The sequence below is a fragment of the Mangifera indica genome, chromosome 3 (assembly GCF_011075055.1).
Source record: "Mangifera indica cultivar Alphonso chromosome 3, CATAS_Mindica_2.1, whole genome shotgun sequence".
Taxonomy (NCBI): domain Eukaryota; kingdom Viridiplantae; phylum Streptophyta; class Magnoliopsida; order Sapindales; family Anacardiaceae; genus Mangifera; species Mangifera indica.
In genome coordinates, this window is record NC_058139.1 from 10,972,173 (window position 1) to 10,993,083 (window position 20,911).

General features: G+C 32.7%; 2 protein-coding genes across 8 annotated transcripts; both read left to right on the forward strand.

Moving 5' to 3' along the window:
* Positions 1-3,400: 3,400 nt before the first annotated feature.
* On the forward strand, positions 3,401-7,735 carry LOC123210292 (probable serine/threonine-protein kinase SIS8). Of its 3 annotated transcripts, none has more exons than XR_006501248.1 (14): positions 3,401-3,872; positions 4,321-4,726; positions 4,827-4,946; positions 5,029-5,133; positions 5,320-5,824; positions 5,986-6,026; positions 6,105-6,173; positions 6,267-6,367; positions 6,540-6,618; positions 6,716-6,883; positions 6,978-7,027; positions 7,132-7,213; positions 7,332-7,416; positions 7,525-7,735. XR_006501248.1 is itself a non-coding variant. In XM_044628559.1 (14 exons), exons 1-14 carry the CDS (start codon positions 3,607-3,609, stop codon positions 7,625-7,627), a joined length of 2,190 nt encoding a protein of 729 aa, XP_044484494.1. In that variant the 5' UTR covers positions 3,410-3,606; the 3' UTR covers positions 7,628-7,735. The 3 variants fall into 3 exon arrangements, 2 of the variants coding, with proteins under 2 accessions (XP_044484494.1, XP_044484495.1); XM_044628559.1 differs by having other exon boundaries at positions 3,410-3,872; positions 7,322-7,416; XM_044628560.1 differs by having other exon boundaries at positions 3,702-3,872; positions 4,355-4,726; positions 7,322-7,416.
* A 7,889-nt stretch (positions 7,736-15,624) lies between these two features.
* Positions 15,625-20,838, forward strand: LOC123212424 (protein IQ-DOMAIN 22-like). 5 transcript variants are annotated; one of them, XM_044631551.1, is made up of 5 exons: positions 15,625-16,173; positions 17,891-18,091; positions 18,815-18,892; positions 18,984-19,714; positions 20,721-20,838. In XM_044631551.1, the coding sequence occupies exons 1-5, from the start codon at positions 15,748-15,750 to the stop codon at positions 20,821-20,823; spliced, it is 1,539 nt and encodes a 512-aa protein (XP_044487486.1). In that variant the 5' UTR covers positions 15,625-15,747; the 3' UTR covers positions 20,824-20,838. The 5 variants fall into 5 exon arrangements, with proteins under 5 accessions (XP_044487486.1, XP_044487485.1, XP_044487488.1 ...); XM_044631550.1 differs by lacking the exon at positions 20,721-20,838 and adding an exon at positions 20,326-20,526; XM_044631553.1 differs by lacking the exon at positions 20,721-20,838 and adding an exon at positions 20,372-20,526 and having other exon boundaries at positions 15,628-16,173.
* Positions 20,839-20,911: the final 73 nt, after the last annotated feature.

The window sequence follows — 20,911 nt, forward strand, 5'->3', positions numbered from 1 at the left end:
AAAAATAAAAAATAATTTTAAAATTAAATTATTTAATAAATTCTTAAATATAAATTATTATTATATTTGATAAAATTTAATAAATATAAATAGTTATTGATATAATTAGAGGTAATAAAAAATATTAAAATATTGTTTTACATATATATTCATAAATATAATAATTTTAAAATATTTTTCATGAAACTTATTATATTAATTAAAAATAAATATATTTTTGTCCTAAAAAATTAAAAGGTAAAGTTAAAATTATAATAAAATCAAAATTATGTTGATAATATTTTAATTTATAAGACACCTATATTACTTGTTATATTATTATTGATAATATTATTAAAAAAATTTATTATTAAAAATTAAATAAAATAATATAAATAATAAAATATAAATTATTTAGATGAAATGTCACCTTAATACAAATTTAATTTACCAATACCTCGTTATTTTGATTGAAATTATAGGATTACTTTTGCGATCAAACTAACCTCTGTTCCTCAACCCCAAACTAGTCAGCATCATCAAAATCAGTCAATTTCAACACCAAAACAACAACCTTGTTTTTATGTTATGATCACAGTGCAAAAATGGGTTAACAGTAGCAGGCCGAATTCCATAGGTTTAGAAAACATGCGAGACTGGGACCGGAACTGAAAAGATTCCCTAATGTAAGAGACAGGATTAGCATTATGATTGCTGAAACAGTGTCTTTTCAAGTGACAACTCAGAGACTATAATACAGAGCTTTTATAACTTTTAAAAAATCAATATAAAATCCCTACTATAAAAATTAGAGAAGTGCAGTGAGAGTTGCAAAGGCGGTGATGGCAGCGGTGGATAGGGATCGTAACGGGAAGAGGCGGAGAGCAAATCTCAATCGTCATCTTTATTCTTGCGAAAGATAACAATTTCCATTTTAGGCCCATCTCCATTACCAAGATGAAAATGATTTTTCATCTTCTTTTCAAGAAAAAAATCTCATCTTCATACTCGTTAGAAAAAATATTTTTCCCGTACCCTTTAAACAATATATATATTAAGTAACAAAATTAAAATTAATTTATTATTTTAAATATTACAAATATAATATATTAATAATTTTAATATATACAACAAAAACTTAAATAAATTTAAAAAACATAAATATTTTAAAACTATAAAGATATATTAATATTTTAAATAAATATATTAATATAAATAAACGAAGACGGGAGAGAAGACACATATATCCTGTCATCAACTCATCCCTAATTATACGAATTTTTTTGTTCTCATTCCTTTTCTCATTTTTATTACGAAATCCCTTTTTGTTAGAGTCGGAAAAGGTCAAAACCCCTTGAATCATGTCAAAATTACTACCTCTAGCGATGGAGTTGGTGAAAGAGATGGCAGTTGGGCGAAGGAGGAGGAGGAGGTGATGGTGAGTAAATTTGGTGGATGTGAAGGAGGCGGTGAGCAAATTGGGGAAAGAGATAGTGGCAGTAGGGCGGTTAGAGGAAATTGGGGGTGGATGAAAAAGAAACAGAATAAGAATATTATCGTAATTTTGACTAAAAAAAAATGAAATCAGATTGTCCAGTAACATTTATATTAAGTGCTCTAAACAATTTTGTAACTTTAATAAAAAACAAAATTAATAATTTATTACGGAAGCCGTAATAGATAAAAAATAAAACTTTTAAATTTAAATGATGAAAAGTTATAACATTAAAATTCAAGTGGGAAAATAATTATTTTGTCTTCTTTGTGTTTTACAACTTCATCCCCACTAAAAAAAATAAGGAATTGGATAATAACGTGCTATAATTCCAATATTATGTGTATTATAATTCTTAAAAAAAATAAACTTAAATAAAAAGATGAGAAATATTTTATATATATATGTATTTTTTAATATATAATTTAAATATATAGATAATATATCATTACTTGATTAGATATTATTTTATCTTTAATTTAAAATTATTTATTTATATAATAATATATTATCTGTATAATTAAATTGTGCACGATAAAGATTGGTATAACAGGAGCAAAGCGCTGCTTGTTTATCATGACAAACTTGTTTAACATTGCAAAGCTTGTTAAGAATTTGACTAAATTTGCAAAATAATTGGATATGGTTGAGTGCAAGCAACTAACCCAAAAAAACTCAGGCAAGCCATCATCTTCTCGATTTTTATTGGACACCCCTACAATTTATTGAATTAACAAACAGACCTAAAAATTTCATGAAGGAATATATACACTTTTGTAATGGATAGACATTTGATTTGTCTCATGATTTATATAGATTGAAATATGACATTTGATGAGATCTATGGGATATAAAAGATTTGTAGTCTCAATTTTCCCAGACGATCATCTTTATCTAACATTTGATGAGATCTATGACATTTGATGAGTCATCTTCATATAGAAAGATGATCATCTTCCTAGACGACATCTCTCAACATCGGATAGATTGAGATGGAGTTGAGGTGGGCTGTTGGAGGAAGGGAAATCGTCGAGAGGGAGAGATGACCGGCGATGGCACCAGAGAAAGTGAATAGATTTTGAAACTAAACCCTAGGGGAGAAAATGTGATCTTTTCAAACTTGGTTTAGAGGATAAAATGTTAGTTTTTAAACTTTTAAGGGGAAAATGAGATTAAATTTTTCAGGGTTAGAATTTCGTTAAATTTAATCAGTCATGAGTAAGTAAATAATATTTTTAAAGTTAACAAGAGAAATTTTGAGAATTCAACATAGTTTGGGTGGAAAATAATTCTTTGGCCATATGAAAATAATGGAGAATTTTTATTGTTTCAATAAGAAAAAATTGTCTCCCCTTCTCCCTCCCATCCCTAATAAAATATTTATCAAGTTTTATGATATATCTATAATAATTCAAAATTTTTAAAGATAATTTAATATATACAAATTTTGAGAATATATAATAGAGGAGAGGAACGAAAGAGAGGGTGGACGGATAGGAGATATATTTGTTCACATCCCCGCCCTTGACTATAGAAATTTTAACTATTTTTGTCCTTATCTTTATTAAGAAATTTCTTTTTCGTTTGAAAAGGGGGCCAAAATTGATGTCTCTAACATTAAGGGTAAATTGGTAATATTCTAAAAATTATAGGTCTTTCGATTGGTCCATGAAACCTCATGGGTGTTCATGAAAAAAACCTTCATATGGAGGAGGAGAGTGACCTCAATTGATAACCCAAGAAAAATCGGCTTCCGCGTACACATAAGAAGATAAAATAAAAAATAATACATTGAATGAAACCTTCATTATGACACACATGATGGCTGACAAGCCACTTCAGTTTGTGTTTCTAATATCCAATAGCAAACTTCCTTTCTTACAAACAATTCCCGGTTCTCTTTCACTTTCCCCAATGTTACATCTGGCCACACCTGATACCTTCCTATTGCCGGCATTGACACGTGTTCTTCTCTCCGTTGCTACAGACAAATACTATCAATTTTTTTTCCCTTTAATTTATATTTATACCATCACCACCTTTCACTCTCTGACAAATATTAACTATTATAACTAGCTTATTGCCTACCCCACTCCACTCTCCTCTTCTCCGGCGACTTTCCGTCGTGTTCGATGGAGGCGAACGATTCAGCTCCCGGTTTGTACCGTGTCTTAGTGGATCGCTTTCGCAGCTTGGAGGCCAGTCATGCCAAGCTTAAAGAAGAGGTTGATGAGTTGTTGCAGGAGAAGAGAAAAGCTGATGACTTGTCCACGTTGGATTCCATTTGGGGATACGTTCCTGGCTTCTTCATTGAGGGGAGTCCGTACAGGAGCGTTTTAGAGTCTATTGGACATGCTGTTTATGTATGCAATGTTTCTTCTGGAGAGATCATGTATTGGTATGTTTCAATATTATGCTCTTTTTACGTCTTCGTTTATTTATAGTAAACATGTTTAATTGTGGGTTGTGATATTTTCAGAGAAAGAGTTGAATTTTAAGTTAGTTTTTGATCGGTATATAGATATAACTTTCAAAAAAAAAAAAAATGGGAAGATGAATTCGAGGAATGGCTGCGGAGTTTGATAAGTGTTTGATGAAAATAAACTGTGGTGGATTAGCGTGCTGATTAAATGATTGTATGCATTGAACAATTTGATTGAGTGTGAAAGAAGTTTTAAAGTCAAAACTTGATAAAGTAGGTATAGTGTGGTTTTGTCTATCCGTCATTAAAATTTGAGTTGAAAAAAATACTGTAGGGATCTATGGTGATAAACTTGTTCTTCCCCTTTGAATATTTAGTTTCATCACATTAGAACTTTCAGATGGAATGAAATTTTCTAATTCAGGAATCATTCTGCTGAAAATCTGTATGGGTGGAAGGACTATGAAGTCGTTGGACTAAGAGCTGATGAATTGCTTGTAGCTGAGGAATACAATGCCCCTTTTAGGAGAATTTTGCAAAGGTTGTTTTCTGGGCAGTCATGGTCAGGCCAGTTCCCTTTTAAGAAGAGGTCCGGTCAAATATTTATGGCGATGGTGACAAAGAGTCCTTTATATGAGGATGATGAACTTGTTGGAATTATAACTGTGTCAAGTGATGCTACAATATTCAATAGTGCAAATTCAGAAAACCTAAGAACATATGAGGATCGTTGTAGAGTGCGTGAAGTGAACTTGAAGAAGATACAGTGGCACCCACCGAGACCACAAATTGCACCAGTGCCACAGATAGCAGCATCTGTCTCCAATCTGGTGCTTATGTACACACTTCTAGAATTTCTTTTCTCTTGTCTGGTTCTATGTTCATTTATTTTTGTGTAGTGTTGTTCATTTGTTCCATTGAACCAATTAGGCATCAAAGCTTCTACAGAGGATACATGTGGATGATACCTGCCGGGCAGGTGAAAGTTGCAGAGACACGAAGGATGCAACAGACACCAGAGATTTTAAGTTAAAGAAGTCTGATAGAATGGTAAGTTTCAGCCGTATTACATTAATCTAGTCTTTATATTGTAGAAACAGAAGAACAATAATTAAGGTAATTACCATTCCAGGAAGAAAAACTGAATCCTGATTTTCAAAATGGGAAGAGCACAACCATGGGAAGAAGCTCTCGGATGGATGAATCTGCATTTGAATTTGCTCAACCTTCAAAAATTGTATGGACTCTGTTTGATCTTACTTTAGTTATATATCATTATTATGTTGAATCTGACTCTTCAAATTTATATTTAGTCATGGAGTCAGCACTTTTGTCATGCCGGATCTATTTTATCATTTGCTGGGAATTTATAGGGCTTGCTCAGGGAACAATCTGCTAAATCCTTTTAATTTCTTGATTGTAGGCAGCAAAGTTTTTATCAAAACTGCATATTAGGGAAGCCAGCAACTCTAGAGGTGAAGGTGGAGGTGATGAATCAGTAAGTAACAAAGGGCAAAATGTGCCTAATTCTCTTAGAGGTTCTAAAGCACCAATTCTGAGCCAGTGCACGGTCCATAGTGAAGACAAGGAAGAAAACCTGAGCAAAAAAAATTTCTCCTCTGCAGCCAAAAGTGCAATTGCAAATGTGTATGAGCAGACAGTTCCAAATGCTTCTGAAGAGGGCTGTGATCTAGCTTCATCAAGTGAAAGTAATATCTGTACATCTCCTAAACCAGGAGAATCGATGTCAAGATTGGGCTCTCAAGATGTTAATGAATTGGAGCCAGATTGTAAACAGTTTCCTAGTTTAGGAGAGAGCATTTGTAGCCATGAAAGCTTATCAGGCAAACCAGATAATGAGTCAAACTGTACAGAGGACCGTGAAATTCACTGGGAAGACTTAAGACTTGGGGAAGAGATTGGACAAGGTAAACTTCTTCTGCTTATTATAGTGTATCCACTGTAATTTCTTATTTTATAAATCAGTAAATTCTTACTCCCTACTGAATAGGTTTTTATCCAGCTTTCAGGTATTTCTATGAAGGTTTTGATTTAGTATCAGTTTAGTGTATTTCTTTTTGCTTTACAGGTTCTTATGCGGTTGTTTATCGTGGAATTTGGAATGGATCAGTAAGCTCCTATATAATTCTTGCTGTAACTGTGTAAAGCCAATATTTTAACTTGAAAAATATTCGTTCTTGTTACTAGGATGTTGCTGTTAAAGTATACTTTGGGAATGAATACAGTGAAGGCACCTTAGAGAACTACAAAAAAGAGGTGCTTTTAATTTGAAACTTCGATTTTCTATTGTAAATGAATATTGTGAAAAGAGATACCTGAACCCAAATTCTCTTCTTCCATTTACTTCAGATTGATATAATGAAGAAACTGAGACATCCAAATGTACTGCTCTTCATGGGAGCCGTGTATTCGCAGGAACGGCTTGCTATTGTCACAGAGTTCTTACCCAGGTAAGAAATCTGTATTAACTTCTGGAAGTAATTATTTTCTCAGTTTTAATCATAATTTTCATCTCTGTGAATGTAAATAGTTAATTTTAAAGCCCCTTTTACTCGTATTCTCTTGTTTGCTTTCCTTATCATCAGGGGATTATGTCTGATTTTTGTTTTCTCACACCATCAGGGGAAGCCTATTTAAAACACTTCACAAGAACAATCAAGCTCTAGACATTAGACGGCGTTTTAGAATGGCTCTTGACGTTGCACGTGCTCTTGCTCTGTTTCTCTCTGTGTTTGTGTTTGCATCTCTTCTTCTACAAGTCAAGGGAAAGGTTGCTGACACTTATCCCTTTGCTGCAGGCTAGAGGAATGAACTATTTGCATCGCAGAAATCCACCAATAGTACATCGAGACCTGAAATCTTCTAATTTACTTGTTGATAGAAACTGGACCGTGAAGGTAGGAGATTTTGGCCTATCTAAGTGGAAGGAGGCAACCTATTTGACTGCTAAATCCGGAAGAGGAACAGTAAGATCTGTCTTTAATTTTAATTTCTTATTACTGCCTGGAGGTGATATTGCTAATGGGTTTCATTTTCCTTTCATTTTTGTTGCATTAACAGCCACAGTGGATGGCCCCGGAAGTCCTGCGAAATGAGCCTTCGAATGAAAAGTAATTTCTGAGATTAATTTTTACTACTTTCTACAATACTTCAGCATTTTGATTTTCTACACTGAGTCTTCTGCTAAGTGACAAGATTTGTTCTACTTAAACAGGTCTGATGTGTTCAGTTTTGGTGTCATCCTTTGGGAACTAATGACTGTCTCCATCCCATGGAACAACCTAAATCCATTACAGGTTATTTTCTTTTCTCCATACATACATGCACCGATGCACCTGCACATATTTATACGGCAGTTAATTTTCTTCCGGCTTCAGCAAAATCATTGAATTGGTTTGGGATAGGTTGTTGCAGTTGTGGGATTCATGGATAGAAGATTAGAACTACCAGAAGGACTTGATCCGCAAGTAGCATCTGTTATCCGTGACTGCTGGCAAAGGTAATTTTGCTTCATGTTTTTTAATTTCATCACTTTGAAGCTAAACTTTAAGGTTACAGGTTTAAGATTTAGGATTTAAAACTAAACTCTTCCTTATTAAACACCCAGCGACCCAGATAAGCGTCCATCATTTGAAGACATAATTCGGAGAATGTCAGGTCTACTTCAGAGAGATATTGCACCGTCAGTTCCAAGGAACACGGAGCATTGACAATGCAATGTGTTGTAGTTAAACGAGTCTCTGGTTGTTCACTGAGGGAGTCAGCAACACCTAATGTAGAGTTACAGAATAACTAATACAAGTCAATTAGCATCTATACCGTGATCATCACTGAAACAATTTTTGGAAGGGGAAAGAGACAGGAAATAATTCCAGTTCGAAGAAAAATTATATGATCAGTACTTAAAAATATTAATCTACAGTAATATTTCATCAATGGTATTTTCTCTAACAAATGATTATATCTATTTCTGCTGTTTGAGTTCCACAAATGGAGCTCTAAATTTCACCATTGCAGCAACTAGCCAGTGTTCAGCACCCAAATTTTGATATGCGATAGTTTTTTATTTCATGTGGGATACCGGGTCGGGCCTTAATCAACAAAATGGTAAGCAAATTCACATTATATAAAGCACCTGGTATTCGTCGATATAGTAGTCGAATTATGTATTATATTACATATTAAAAACTTAATTTTTTATATTATGCATTGAATATCATATGATAGGGTTTTTAAAAAATAAAAAAAACTTTAATTGATTTAAGATTTTTCATATACATCTTTATTATATCGTTTTTTTTTTTAAATATATCGATCTATATTAATAATATGTATTATATCATAAAATACATCTATTATATTATTATATTAATTTGATACTTTTTATAATATATATCGTTTTCTACTTATATCATATCATAATGTAGAATATGTATCGTATATCATAGAATACTGATAATTATGTTCATCAAAGCTAAAGAATACTTGGCTCTACTTGATTTCAACCCTAATTTAAGCATTATTTTTATAAGAGACTTGTTATGTTAAATCCACTCAAAACTATTTTTAAGTTCAATAAATCAAACTTTTTAGATTACAAAAAGACACTTAGCAATATTAATAAACAAATTTAATGTTAGGTGATTATCAACACATGTAATGGTATATGTATGAAAAAAAAAAAAAGATAAATATATAATATTATGTAATTATGATTGAGTGATTTTAAATTAAAAATTAAAAAATATTTAATTATTATATACTCAAATTTATTCCATGCACTAACATCACTCATTTTAAAATCTTCATGAATATGCTACACAGCTTACTGATATAATACAATGAGTTTTCTAACATTGGAGCAAAATTACGGAGGAAACCCACATGTGCAATTGTCTGCCTAATAAAACTAGTGAAGCTAATTAGACATCACAGATGAAAAATTTTAAGAGCAAATCACAATGTCCCGCTTAAGGTTTGGAAAAATTACAAGTTCCAACCACTTGAATTCATAACGCACAAATTTTTACCCAAAACCTAATTTTGTTGACAAAAAAATGTTATGATATATATATATATATATATATATATATATATATATATATATATATATATATATATATATATATATATATATATATATATATATATATAAAAGTATACAAATGATATGTTATTATATAATTAAATGATTTTGAATTAAAGATAAAGTAATATCTAATCACATAATAATATATTTTATATACTCAAAATATGTATATATAATTTTATTGAATGATTATATTACCTTAGATTATTTTTCTTTCTTGAAATTACTATATTGCTCTTGACCATGATTGTTGACGAATTGATTCAACAACCAAAATTTTATTGAAAATACATATCAACCAAAATGTAATTTTGTCTGATTTAGTCGAATCAGACCCTGAAAAGTATGTACTAGCTTGAATTGAAACCATAGTCAATGTACAATATGATAAAATCATATTTTTCTTGATATATTTTTTGATAGTACACATTCATCGGTTTAAATCTTCTATCTTTTTTTTTTTTTTAACAAAACTAGATTTTGAGGGGGTTTTATGGTTTATGAACTTAGGGATGAAAATTGACGTTGCCAAACTGGTGGTGGGTGATAAAAGTTTTCTCCAAAACTTAAGAGGAATGAAAGTGTTGAAGCAGGACTAAAACAAAAGTACAATCAAGTGTCGGCGTGCAGAGAACGTAACTCTATTGTAAGTTTTCTTCTGGCAACGCCTTGAAACCCAAACCGCCTGCATTCTAACCCCATTTGTCAAAGTTTGGGGACTCCAACCGTGGCTACATAATTCCAAACATCAATGAACAAATCCTAATTGTCTATTATAACGTATTTAGGTAAATCATTGCTTTCTCCCAAATAGGAAGAGACAAAGAAAAACAATTTTAAGTTGGTCGTCTTGTCTAATATTAACACTGGAGTTTAGTTGCAGTAACAAGGGACCCAATCGCTAATACTTAAAATATATATCAAAAGTGTATATATATATATATATATATATATATGTATATATGTATATATATAATTTTATAGATAAAAATTATTTTAATAAAAATTATTTTAATAATTTATTTTTTATTTTTTATATTATTTTATTTTATTTATAAATAATAAAATATTATAATAATTTTTTATTTTTAATAATAATATGATATATAAAATAAAAAATAATTTTATCACCATATTAATATAATAAATAATTTACTTATAAAATATTTTTTAAATTTTAATAATAAAATTTCTTATAAAATATAAAATAATATATATATATATATATATATATATGGAATTTGGCAGGTCCACCTTGCTTTTACTCTAATCTCAAGGCAGTTCTTGGAAATTAATAAATAAATGGGTAGTCATCTCACAAGTGATATGACAAATGAATCCCATTCCAATCTTGGTTTTGGTAAATGCAGCTTTGTTAAACCCATTTCCTGTGTTAGCATTATATTTATGTACGAATTACAGCTCAACGTGGCCTTAAAAATATTTTAGCGTTAAGGTGGAGGGTAATTTTTAGAATAGATGTGCAATCCTAGCACTTGCCGACTGCGTACTTGTTCAACCACCATGTTTATTTGATGTGTAAGGTGAACCCACCAAGTCCAAGGCCTTTTGACTTAGTGTGAACAAATTGTCGAGAATTTTGACTCGTTTTATCAAATTTCCACACCTGTGATGTGAAATGAAATAATTTTTTTATTTTTACTTTGATCACACTTTCGCTGTCTGTTTAGAATTTCGTTTCATTGACCAAACTTTCCTAACCCTTTTTGTTCCATCATTTTACTCCACACTGCTGGTCGAGTGGACGGTGCTGAGACCTAGATAGATGAAACCCATTCCATCATATTACAATTATGATTAGATAGAGAAAGAAAAATAAAAAATTTATAAACTCACCAAAAAAAAAACGTTTAAATCATAAACAACGTGCTTGCATGGGGACAGCGGATTAATTTTTAATAATAATAATAATAATAACAATAATAATTGTTTGAGTTGTTTGATTGTTGATAAAAACTAAATTGAAGTAATTAATATTATCTAAAGAATATCTTTAAACATGATTAAGTGGACAGACTTTGAAAAATACAAGTAAAGACACTATGTATAATAATGCATACTTGATGAACGTTTGTATATAGTATAAAATCAAATTGTGCACGACGATAAATAATATCGCTCATGTCATTTACGAGGAAGAACCTCTTGTGTGTCGATCCCTATACAAGTTCAAGCAAGATTCAATAAAACTAAAGTCAAAGCTTAATGTATGTCTGTGCACACGAATGTCGCATGTCTGTGCATAAGCAAATATTGAAGACTCATAGGCAAGCCACTCGTTCATCGTCATTGTGCTTAGTCAAAGTCCAACTTCTTCAAGTCAAAGATTTATGCACGCCCATGCATTAAGAATATATATGCCTATGCATTCTTCATATAAAGGAGTAACGAGGAGTTATTGGTTTTTTGATGGAATTGGTGTTGTGTGTTATAAATTTATACAATGTAATCAATTTGATTCTTGGTTCAAACTAAATGGCTCTTGAAAAAAAAAAAAAAGTAAAATATTGAAACAAAGTGCAACACGTGGAAAGACAATTAGTACGTCTATAGAATCTCTTTTAAAAAAGTTGATTATAATGGTTCTTGCTCTTGTTCTCTCGAAGTCGTTAATCAATCTTTTCAATGTCAAGTTTAATTCTAAATATCTTCTCCAATTATCAGAACATGATTTAATCTTCAAGAAGGCATCCATAAATAAGTTTCACCACTGGTGTATGAGTAAACAAGTCTCCAGGGTTTTGAAAAGTTGCAAAGAAAGTGGATACCCAAAATGGTTATTTAGACTTGGCGTGTATGAAAATTTTAGCATGTTGAAAACAAATTAAGAATTGAATTGCTTGAGGAGAGCTATTGAGAAAGGACACATTGAGGCAAGTTATGTATATAGTATCATTCTTATATGTTCAGGAGGTGAGTTAAGAGAACAAAGGTTGAAACTTTTAGCGTCTTTGATCAGGTTAAGAACTAAAGAGTTTAGAGAGAAAATAAGAGAAAGATTTCACTTGATGTAGACTTGTAATATATAATAGTTGATACTGGAAAAGAAGATGATGATTTCAGTGTAAAGAGTTGTGACCATTTAAAAAATTAGAAGGGAGGTGGATGGGAAGGAGAGGAAGTTGTTGTTCCTTGTTGCAACTCTTGCATTTGTTACACTAAAGTTAAGTTCTTCTATAAATTGATTTAGAGTCATTAAGTGTTCAAAAAGTGGTAGATTATTAGTTTTCGTTGTTGTCACTATTGATCACTTAAAATTACTATATAGCCAAACATATTAATGTTAAGTTTAATCAATACATGAACTCATGATTTAGTTTAGTATAATGCAAATAAATTTTTAAAACTTTAAAAAGTTTATATTTACTCTCTTAAAGTCATATTCCTTGACTTTAAATATGTAATTAATGAATAAATATAAGGCTAAAGGACTATTTCCTATTCAAGTTTTGATAAAATGACAAATATATACCCGCTATAGATAAAAAACTAAAATACCCACTCAAATTTTAATCTATTAGGACACACTTGTAAATTTTCTCTTAAGGTTAAGGAGTAAAATAATCATTTTATCAGTAATATTAAAATAATTAAAATTATATTTCATTTTTTCTTCTCAATTTGGAAAACTAATAATTTTTACTCTAAATTAAGTTTTAAAAAATTTATTTTTCTCCCTAGGACGCCAAATCTAAAATTTAATCACTTTCTCTAGTGAACGATAGCGCAATGATAGATAAACAAGACAGAGTCATCCAAATTTGGACAACGATTTAGATATGGACTCTATTGTCTAGTGAAGGACGACGAGTGTTGTCTAACAACACGTTGTGTCGGTCATTAGTGCTGGAGGAAAGGGTAAAGAAAAAAATTAGGGATTGAGAGGAGAGTCACTTTTTAAAGTTCAAGTATAAAGTTAAAATATTAATTTTTAAAACTTGAAAAAAAAATTAGATAAAATTATTATATATATTTAATTACAGTTTAACTTAGAATTTTTTATCTATTCCGTATGTATTTTAAAAAATGTACTAAAATTTGAGTAGGAAGTGGCCCTTTGACCTAAATATAAAAGCATAAATTTAGTGTGAACGTCATGATCATAGGCACGTTGAGCCCAAGTCCAAAGCCTTTTGACTTAATGTGAACAAATTTAAGAAAAGTTTTGGGTCATTTTTTTAAATTTCCACACCCGTGACAAGAAATAAAATGATTTTTTTTTTTTTTTTATCATGTTGAACTCTGATTACATTGTAACTGTCTATTTACACTGTGCTTTCAATTGATGTAGGTCACCTAACTCTTTATATTCCACCATATTACTCTACCACTGGTCAAGCGAATCCTAATCAAACACTAAATAACAAGTGTACATTAAATTATTACAATTATTAAGAATATGCACACTTGCGCATTCTTCATACAAGTTGTAACAAGGATTGATTTGTTTTTCGGTGAGACATGTGTTGTGTTGTGTGTTATATATTTATTCAATTTGATTGGTTTGATTCGATGTTCAAATTCAATGGCTCTTGGATAAAAAAGGAGAAGTAAAATATTGAAACGAATCGTAAAATATGAAAAAACAATTGATACTTTTACAAAATCTCTTCTGAATGAGTTGATTATAACGGTTTTTACTTTTGTTCTCTCAATGTCGTTAACCAATCTTTTCAAATGTGTAATCACAATAATTACAATTTAAATTGAAGTTAGAATTGCACCTAAATTACACAATTTCATGGAAATTATACCATTTTTTAATAACTATCAAAAGTTATATTTTGGGAAATTAATTAAAATAGGTACCTAAACTTCCACTTAAACCTTTTTCAACAAATTTTGAGTGATTTTTTTTTTAAAACAAATTTAATTTTTATTTCAATAATATTTTTTACTTTATTACTTTATATTCAAAATAGTTTATTAAACAATCTTCTTTTTTTAATGTATCACATATTGAGTATATAAGTTAATTTTAGATTAATTTTTGTGTAATTATTAATATATACAAATCCTAACAAAATAATGAATATACTTACACAAAATACGTGTGGATGTAAAAGGGTGCATGTAGATGTGAAAGAGTGCATGATTATCTAAAAAGATATGAGTACAAAAGAGTGTGAACGAATACGTAAAAATACAATTGAATATATAAAAATACGTATAAATGCAAACTCTCTCTCTCTATATATATATTGTATGCATTTATATATATTTTTATGTATCTATTTGTATTTTCACGCATCAGTTCATACCCTTTTGCACTCGCACCCTTTCAAAAAAATGTGTATCCTTTCAAAAAAATATGTATCCTTTCGAAAAAATACTCATCTTTTTAGAAAAACGCATACCCTTTCAACCCGTGCACAACCTAGACACATTCTGTTTAGTTATGTTCATTATTTTGTAAAGATACGTAAATATCAACTATTTTATCAGAAATTAATTTATTTTGAATTTGCAAATCTTAATAATTATGTAAAAATTAATTTGTATACTCTCAAAATAAATTTTCTAGTAAAAATTACTGTGAATATACAAAAAAATAAGATAAAAGATATTTTTGATATAAAAGATATGATTTATTAAAAAAGATAAAATTACAAAAATTTTCCCTAAACAAATTTATTACCTATTTTAATTAATATCCTAAAGGATTTTAGACATGAGAAAGAGAACTGTCATTTTTTTATATTGAGGCAGCCAAACTTTGTGACAGCTTGGGTGAGATGATATTGATGGGGATCCCATTGGATGGGTAAAATCCAAAACACCGACCTTACCTCCGTGTTTTGTCACTTTTTGCTGGATAACTAACATTTTTCTAACCAGAACACTTTTCCACCCTTAGTAAGCATTAATAACATTTTCACACCCAAATAATAACTCTGTCAATAGAAAAAATTAAGTTAAAAGGGTAAATATGTAAATTTATTTTAAATAAAAAATTCATTTACCTAACAACTGAAGGGCTCAAGACATACAGAAGTCAGAGATTTTTTTTCTCACATTATAAGCATCTGCAAATTCATTTGCCTAAAATGTTATTAACACTAACCAAGGGTAGAAAAGGGTTTTTGCACCAAACCTTGGGTGGGATATTGTGATTTCCTCATTTTTGGTCATATCATTAGCTTTCAGAACGACCATGAATAAAATAATACAATTGGCCAATGCTATCCATCAATTGAAGCAACAACAATAGCCAGGCGCAGGCCAAAGGCCAACCCCGACTGCCTAAATAATAGATATATTTCTGTAGTAGTCTGTCTGTACCACTCTCTTCTTTATAAGATTTCTGAGAGAGCAGACATCCTATTCCTGGATACGTTTGCAGAAGGTAGAGCTTAAGCTTACCGCTGCCCATCTTTTTCAGTAAGAGATTTTTTGTATCTATGCTCAAGAAAACCAACTTTGACCCGTGACCTATGCTGCTACGTCGCTTCATCATCCACAATTTAACCAGTGATTGTCTTACAGCGCGTCAACTGCACATGACTACTATGCGAGTGAACCAGTAAACCCATCGCTTACGGTACGCACCAGTATTTTATTATATCAATCACAATCTGAAGTCTGAACCGTATAATTTCCGTATTTATATACTCTCTTCTACGGTTCTATTTCTACTCTCCTTTCTCTCTTTCTTTTCGCACTTATCTCAACCAACTCTTCTCTCCCTCACTCGCTCATGCATTTCCACTACTAAAAACCATGGGCAAAGCCTCCAAGTGGTTTCGCGCCATTCTTGGCCTCAGGAAGTCCAACTCCACGCACTCCTCTAAAGACAAGCGCCTCTGGGGCTTCGGCAAGTCCTACCGCGAAAAAGACTGCAACAGCAACACTACTTCCGCCAAACACAACTCATTTTACGCTCACGAGCTACCGGTTACTGTTAGTGATGCTACTCTCTCTGCGGAGAGCCACGATGCCGACAAACATGCGATCGCTGTGGCAGCGGCTACTGCGGCCGTTGCTGAGGCTGCGGTCGCCGCGGCTCAGGCTGCCGCTGCCGTCGTCAAACTCACCAGCAACAGCGGAAGGTGCGCGAATTTATCCTCGGCTTACGTCGGCAGCTGTGGTGGGGTCCGTGATGAAGTGGCAGCGATTAAAATACAGTCCGCTTTTCGTGGATATTTGGTTGGTTCACCTTCTTTCCTGTTTATGGATTTTCATTCTAGATTTTTTGTTTGTTTGTGTATTGAAGTTAATATCAAAATGCTTTGTTTGTTGATCTTCCTGCTGAATTTTTTGTAAAAGCTACGGGATTAGTGTTTAGGTTTGCACCTGACGTGGCTGCGTCGTTGACGCACCTCTGTTCCTCTACATTTTATCTTTTTTCTTTATTCTACCGCGTTCTATACGCTGAATTAATAATGGCTTTTGTTTTGTTTTTCAGAAAACGTTTTTCATGCTTTCTCCCCTTCCAAAAATTATGTTTTCAAAAACTGACTCGTTTGCTGAGACGGATGAACTGCGAGAGATCTTTACATGAATCAGGCTAAACACGTCATTCTGAAAATTTTACTCGCATGGTAACTTTTTAACTATGTCGCTTTTGCCCTGCGAGCATCCCATCCAAATTTCGCTATGCTTCTTTGTTGCTTCAGCGATGTCGTTTTGCTCGAAACCTCACTACCTACAAAACACAGCATGCTAAAACCAGCATTTACTCTTTCCTCTTATAACCTGTATGATATCAGGGCCTCCAGGAACTTTTCGCTAGCGTGTACCTGGGTGCACACTGCGCACCACTCCAAAATCCGTGTGGGACTATAAACTGTTCAGTTCCCTCTTTTAATTTACTCCCTATGGACTTTACGTTTCAAACAATAAATGGCGATGTTGACAATAAATTACTCGAGTTAACTGTTGTGGGCTTGCGATGACGTTATATTGTTTATAAATGGTCTTATTGATTATTATTCACTTAGATTTTTTTTTGTTAAATACTTTGGTTGCTTGGTTATTTAATTGGAAAAGTATTTGTAATTTTCAATAAAATGGTGTTTTGATCCTCTGATGGGCGAGCCAAGAAACTTAAAGCAGTGCTTATGCTCTTTTACGTTATGGACGTTTGGATTGAGTAATTAAAGCATATATTAAACTAGGGCGGCTTATAGATTAAGCCTACAGAGAGAGTCTGTGCACTTACACGGTTTTTGAGGAGGGAAGACTAGAGTCAAGCTCTAACAGATTTTGGCCATCTGGGTGATCGAAAGTTTAGTTATTAGTGGGTCCAAACAAGCAGAAAGTTTGTTGTTAGTATGTGTTCCCATAAGTGCGTTTGTACGACAGTCGGAGTTAAAGTTGCGTAAGTTTGGACAGTTCAACGTAGAATTGTATTGCACAAGAAGTCGAAGCCTCGCAACGAAGGACGTCACCCATTGCCCGGGACAGGCGGCTAGTGACACGTCCTTTTCTATTTGATTTCAATTGTCAGAATTTCATTCCTCAGATGCTACGTTGAAGACAGAGAACAGAGTGCAAGAGGTGCTCATGGTGCCCGCTAGCTTTAAACTTTATCGATGTAGCATTTAAGTTTCCTTAGCACCGTGTTAAAATTTCTTTTCATAAATCTAAAGTTCTTTAGTATATGGTATAGTGTGGTTCTCTGATACCTTGTCTCTTGATTGATAGATCTTTAAAATGCCCGATGATTCTAATCAGGTGGTTGATTGCCTTTTAAGCTAGTGTAGATTTATTATTACCTGCATGTTTTTCTAAGCAGAAAGGTTTTTTGATTTAAAGTTTAAAATTATCAGTTCAATAAGTTATGCAATGGTATCTAATTTACTTAAATTTCATTGTAATTACAAATTTGATGTTAATTCTTCGTTTTCTTGATATTTTGAAGGCAAGAAGAGCGTTGCGAGCATTAAGAGGATTGGTACGGCTTCAGGCACTTGTCAGAGGCCACATCGAGAGGAAAAGAACTGCAGAGTGGCTTCAACGAATGCAAGCATTGCTGCGAGCCCAGGCACATCCTCGTGCAGGACATGCTCAAATCTCTGAATCTTCACAATCAAGCGGCAAGTCTTTACATTTTCACCAACCAGTAAGTGGGACTAATCTTTTCCTCCCGTGTTTGAACTGTCATGGTAGAATTTTTTCGGTAATTTTGCATGAAATGATAAATTTAAAGTATACACACTGAGCTTTGAGCTCCTTTCTTTTTATAGACCAGAGAATTTTTCTTTTTCTGCCCTGTAAAACTTTCCCTTTTTGTTTGTGGACATCTTTTCAATGAATGTGATAAATTTATGATTTCTGGTGAAGACAATGGCAGAGTGTAAGAGTTGCAGAAACTAGTTGCATTGCATCAATGGGTCTTTATGCATTAAATTGCTACTTCAAACATGGTTTTGGTGTGCATTACAGCGCATCTGTCATAAATTTTATGCAGTGAATTGGACAAGAGTTTGTTGAAATTTCCACTTCTAAGGCGTTTGCTATTTTCTTTAGACAATTCATCTCCTTTTGAATATGAAAATTCGCCTTTTGTATCTTGTCCCTTAGATTGATCTCACTTGTTTCATTTATGTGGAGATAGGAGTATATGGAAAACAGAGAATGATACAGTGAACATATTATTTGCTTTCTTGAGGAAATATATCGGGATTACTCTCTGCTAGGTCTTGTTTAAAATTACTCGATAGTGAGATCAACACACTTCTTCATAACACTTTTCCAATTTCTACAATGACCTTCTGTCCTGTGGCAAAATATGTCTGCATCTACTTACACTAAATATGCAGTAATTTATTTCTTTGATGTACAGGGTCCACCAACCCCCGAAAAAATTGAATATTCTATCTGCTTAAAGAATAGAAAACATGAAGTGACATCAGTACTGAAGGTGCATTCTGTTCTCATGCCCTTTTCACTTTTCTAAAGTTAAATGTAGATTTAGTCCCATTTCTAATTAGTGGTCATCTGAATAAATACAGAGAAATGGATCAAAATCAAGTGGCAGGGCCCGTCCTGACTATGACAAAGCTCATACAGGCTGGAATTGGTCAGGCCGCCAGATGGATAATCCATCAAAAGACCAAAAGGGGCCTTCAGTGAGGGCTGGTACCACCGATGATGAGAAGAGTGACAAAGTCCTCGAAATTGATACTGGGAAACCCCACTTTACACCCAAAGGTAGAAATCTCTTTCTTTCATCACATGTTAATGTCGCATCAGATCGGTATAGCCGGAGTTTTACCACATCAAAAGACTTGACAACACACCAGACGGTACCAAGTCCGACTTCGTATGAAGTTCAATCTTTAAGCCCTTGGAAATCCTCCCACGAAGTTGAGGGAGTTTCTTATTGTACTGCTGAAAATAGCCCACAGGTTTTTTCTGCATCATCAAGGGTTGGTAGTTTCAGGAGAAGCCCCTTCACTTCCACAAAGACTTATGGCTCGCAAAGCTGTACAACTGGTTACTCAGACCATCCAAATTACATGGCTTACACTGAATCTTCAAGGGCGAAGGTCAGGTCTCTTAGCGCTCCAAAACAGAGGCCTCAGTATGAGAGATCTATTTCGGCAAAGAGGTACACAATTCATGGGTCTGTTGAATCAAAATCAAATGTCCATAGATTTTCCAAGTTGCATTCAAACTTTACAAGCAAAGCCTACCCTGGATCTGGTCGCTTGGATAGTCTCGGAATGCCTGTTGGATACAGGTATTAAATTAGTTTACCAGTATTCTAGCTTTTCACTATTAGCATCTAATCTGTCTAACTTTGGAGTTAGTTTTCTTATGTAATCTTCTGTGCCAAAAATGTATGAGTTGTGTATGTTTTAGGGTAAATTATGAGCAGATGTAACAGCCCAACTACTAAGATGTGGATGGCCCCAGCCGATGCTATATTGAATGAGTAGTTGTTGTATTGAATATAACTAATAGTTTTTAAGAATTTGTATTAAACTAATGAAATCCTAAAAATATTTTATTGTTTTTGATAACATTAACAAACATCAATATGTTGGGAAGGTTAATAGTGTGGGGTAGTTTAAGTAAGATGAATCCAAGAGCAAAATTTGTGTACTTGAGATATGGGTAAGATAATGTGGGGTGTGGAGATTGGTGGGGAGAGGATAGGGTGTGAATAAATGGTGATGCATTTAATCAGTAGATGTTATGTTTTAAATGCAAAATTTTAGAATGGAGCCCATGTGTTTGGCATTAATTATGTCTGAATGCGGCTTCTAATTACCCACTATTTTTTTTATCAGTTTTCCTTTATTAGTATCATATGTCCTGGTTTTGATGTTGTGTCATTTTATTTCAAAGAGGTTTTCCTTGTACTTTCATCCTGACAATTGTGGAACCTCTGAAGGAGATGCAGAAAATGACAAGAGTGGAACCTCAGAATTTTCTTGGTTGGGTCAACCAGTCCATGAATGAGGCTTTCTGAGCCTGGTTTGTGAGAATTTTATAAAGAGGCTATGTGTAATTTTATAAAACCTCAATAATATACCGAAGCTTGACTCAGGTTGGGGTAATGCCCGAGCAGAGCTTGGGTGTTATTTTTGCCGAACTGGAACAAACCCAGTTGGGTTTTATTTACTTCCCTACTAAACCATCACTGTTTACACCCTGAACCTTCATAAAATGTTTAAAAACAGAGCTGGAGATATAAATTACCACGCAATTAACAATTAGACACATCACTTATGTACATGCAGGTGTCTATATATGGTAACAAGAGAGAGACATGACAGTTCAAACTTTTCTCCACAGCATGTCATTCAAGCTTCTCAATACCTTGAGATCACTTTCTACCCTTGATAAATTGTATGATTATCTCTTATTTTAATAAGATAATGTTCGAGTTCTAAAAATTGAGAATTGTAATCATTACTATTATTATTTTAAA

Excerpts from the sequence above, each read along its gene's own strand:
- LOC123210292 (XM_044628559.1), top strand. The coding sequence starts at position 3,607 with ATGGAGGCGAACGATTCAGCTCCCGGTTTGTACCGTGTCTTAGTGGAT. Across the intron at positions 4,947-5,028 it reads TAAAGAAGTCTGATAGAATG|GAAGAAAAACTGAATCCTGA; the intron begins GTAAGTTTCAGC and ends TTACCATTCCAG. Across the intron at positions 5,134-5,319 it reads TTGCTCAACCTTCAAAAATT|GCAGCAAAGTTTTTATCAAA; the intron begins GTATGGACTCTG and ends TCTTGATTGTAG.
- LOC123212424 (XM_044631550.1), top strand. The coding sequence starts at position 15,748 with ATGGGCAAAGCCTCCAAGTGGTTTCGCGCCATTCTTGGCCTCAGGAAG. Across the intron at positions 18,092-18,814 it reads CTTTACATTTTCACCAACCA|GGTCCACCAACCCCCGAAAA; the intron begins GTAAGTGGGACT and ends TTTGATGTACAG. Across the intron at positions 18,893-18,983 it reads AAGTGACATCAGTACTGAAG|AGAAATGGATCAAAATCAAG; the intron begins GTGCATTCTGTT and ends GAATAAATACAG.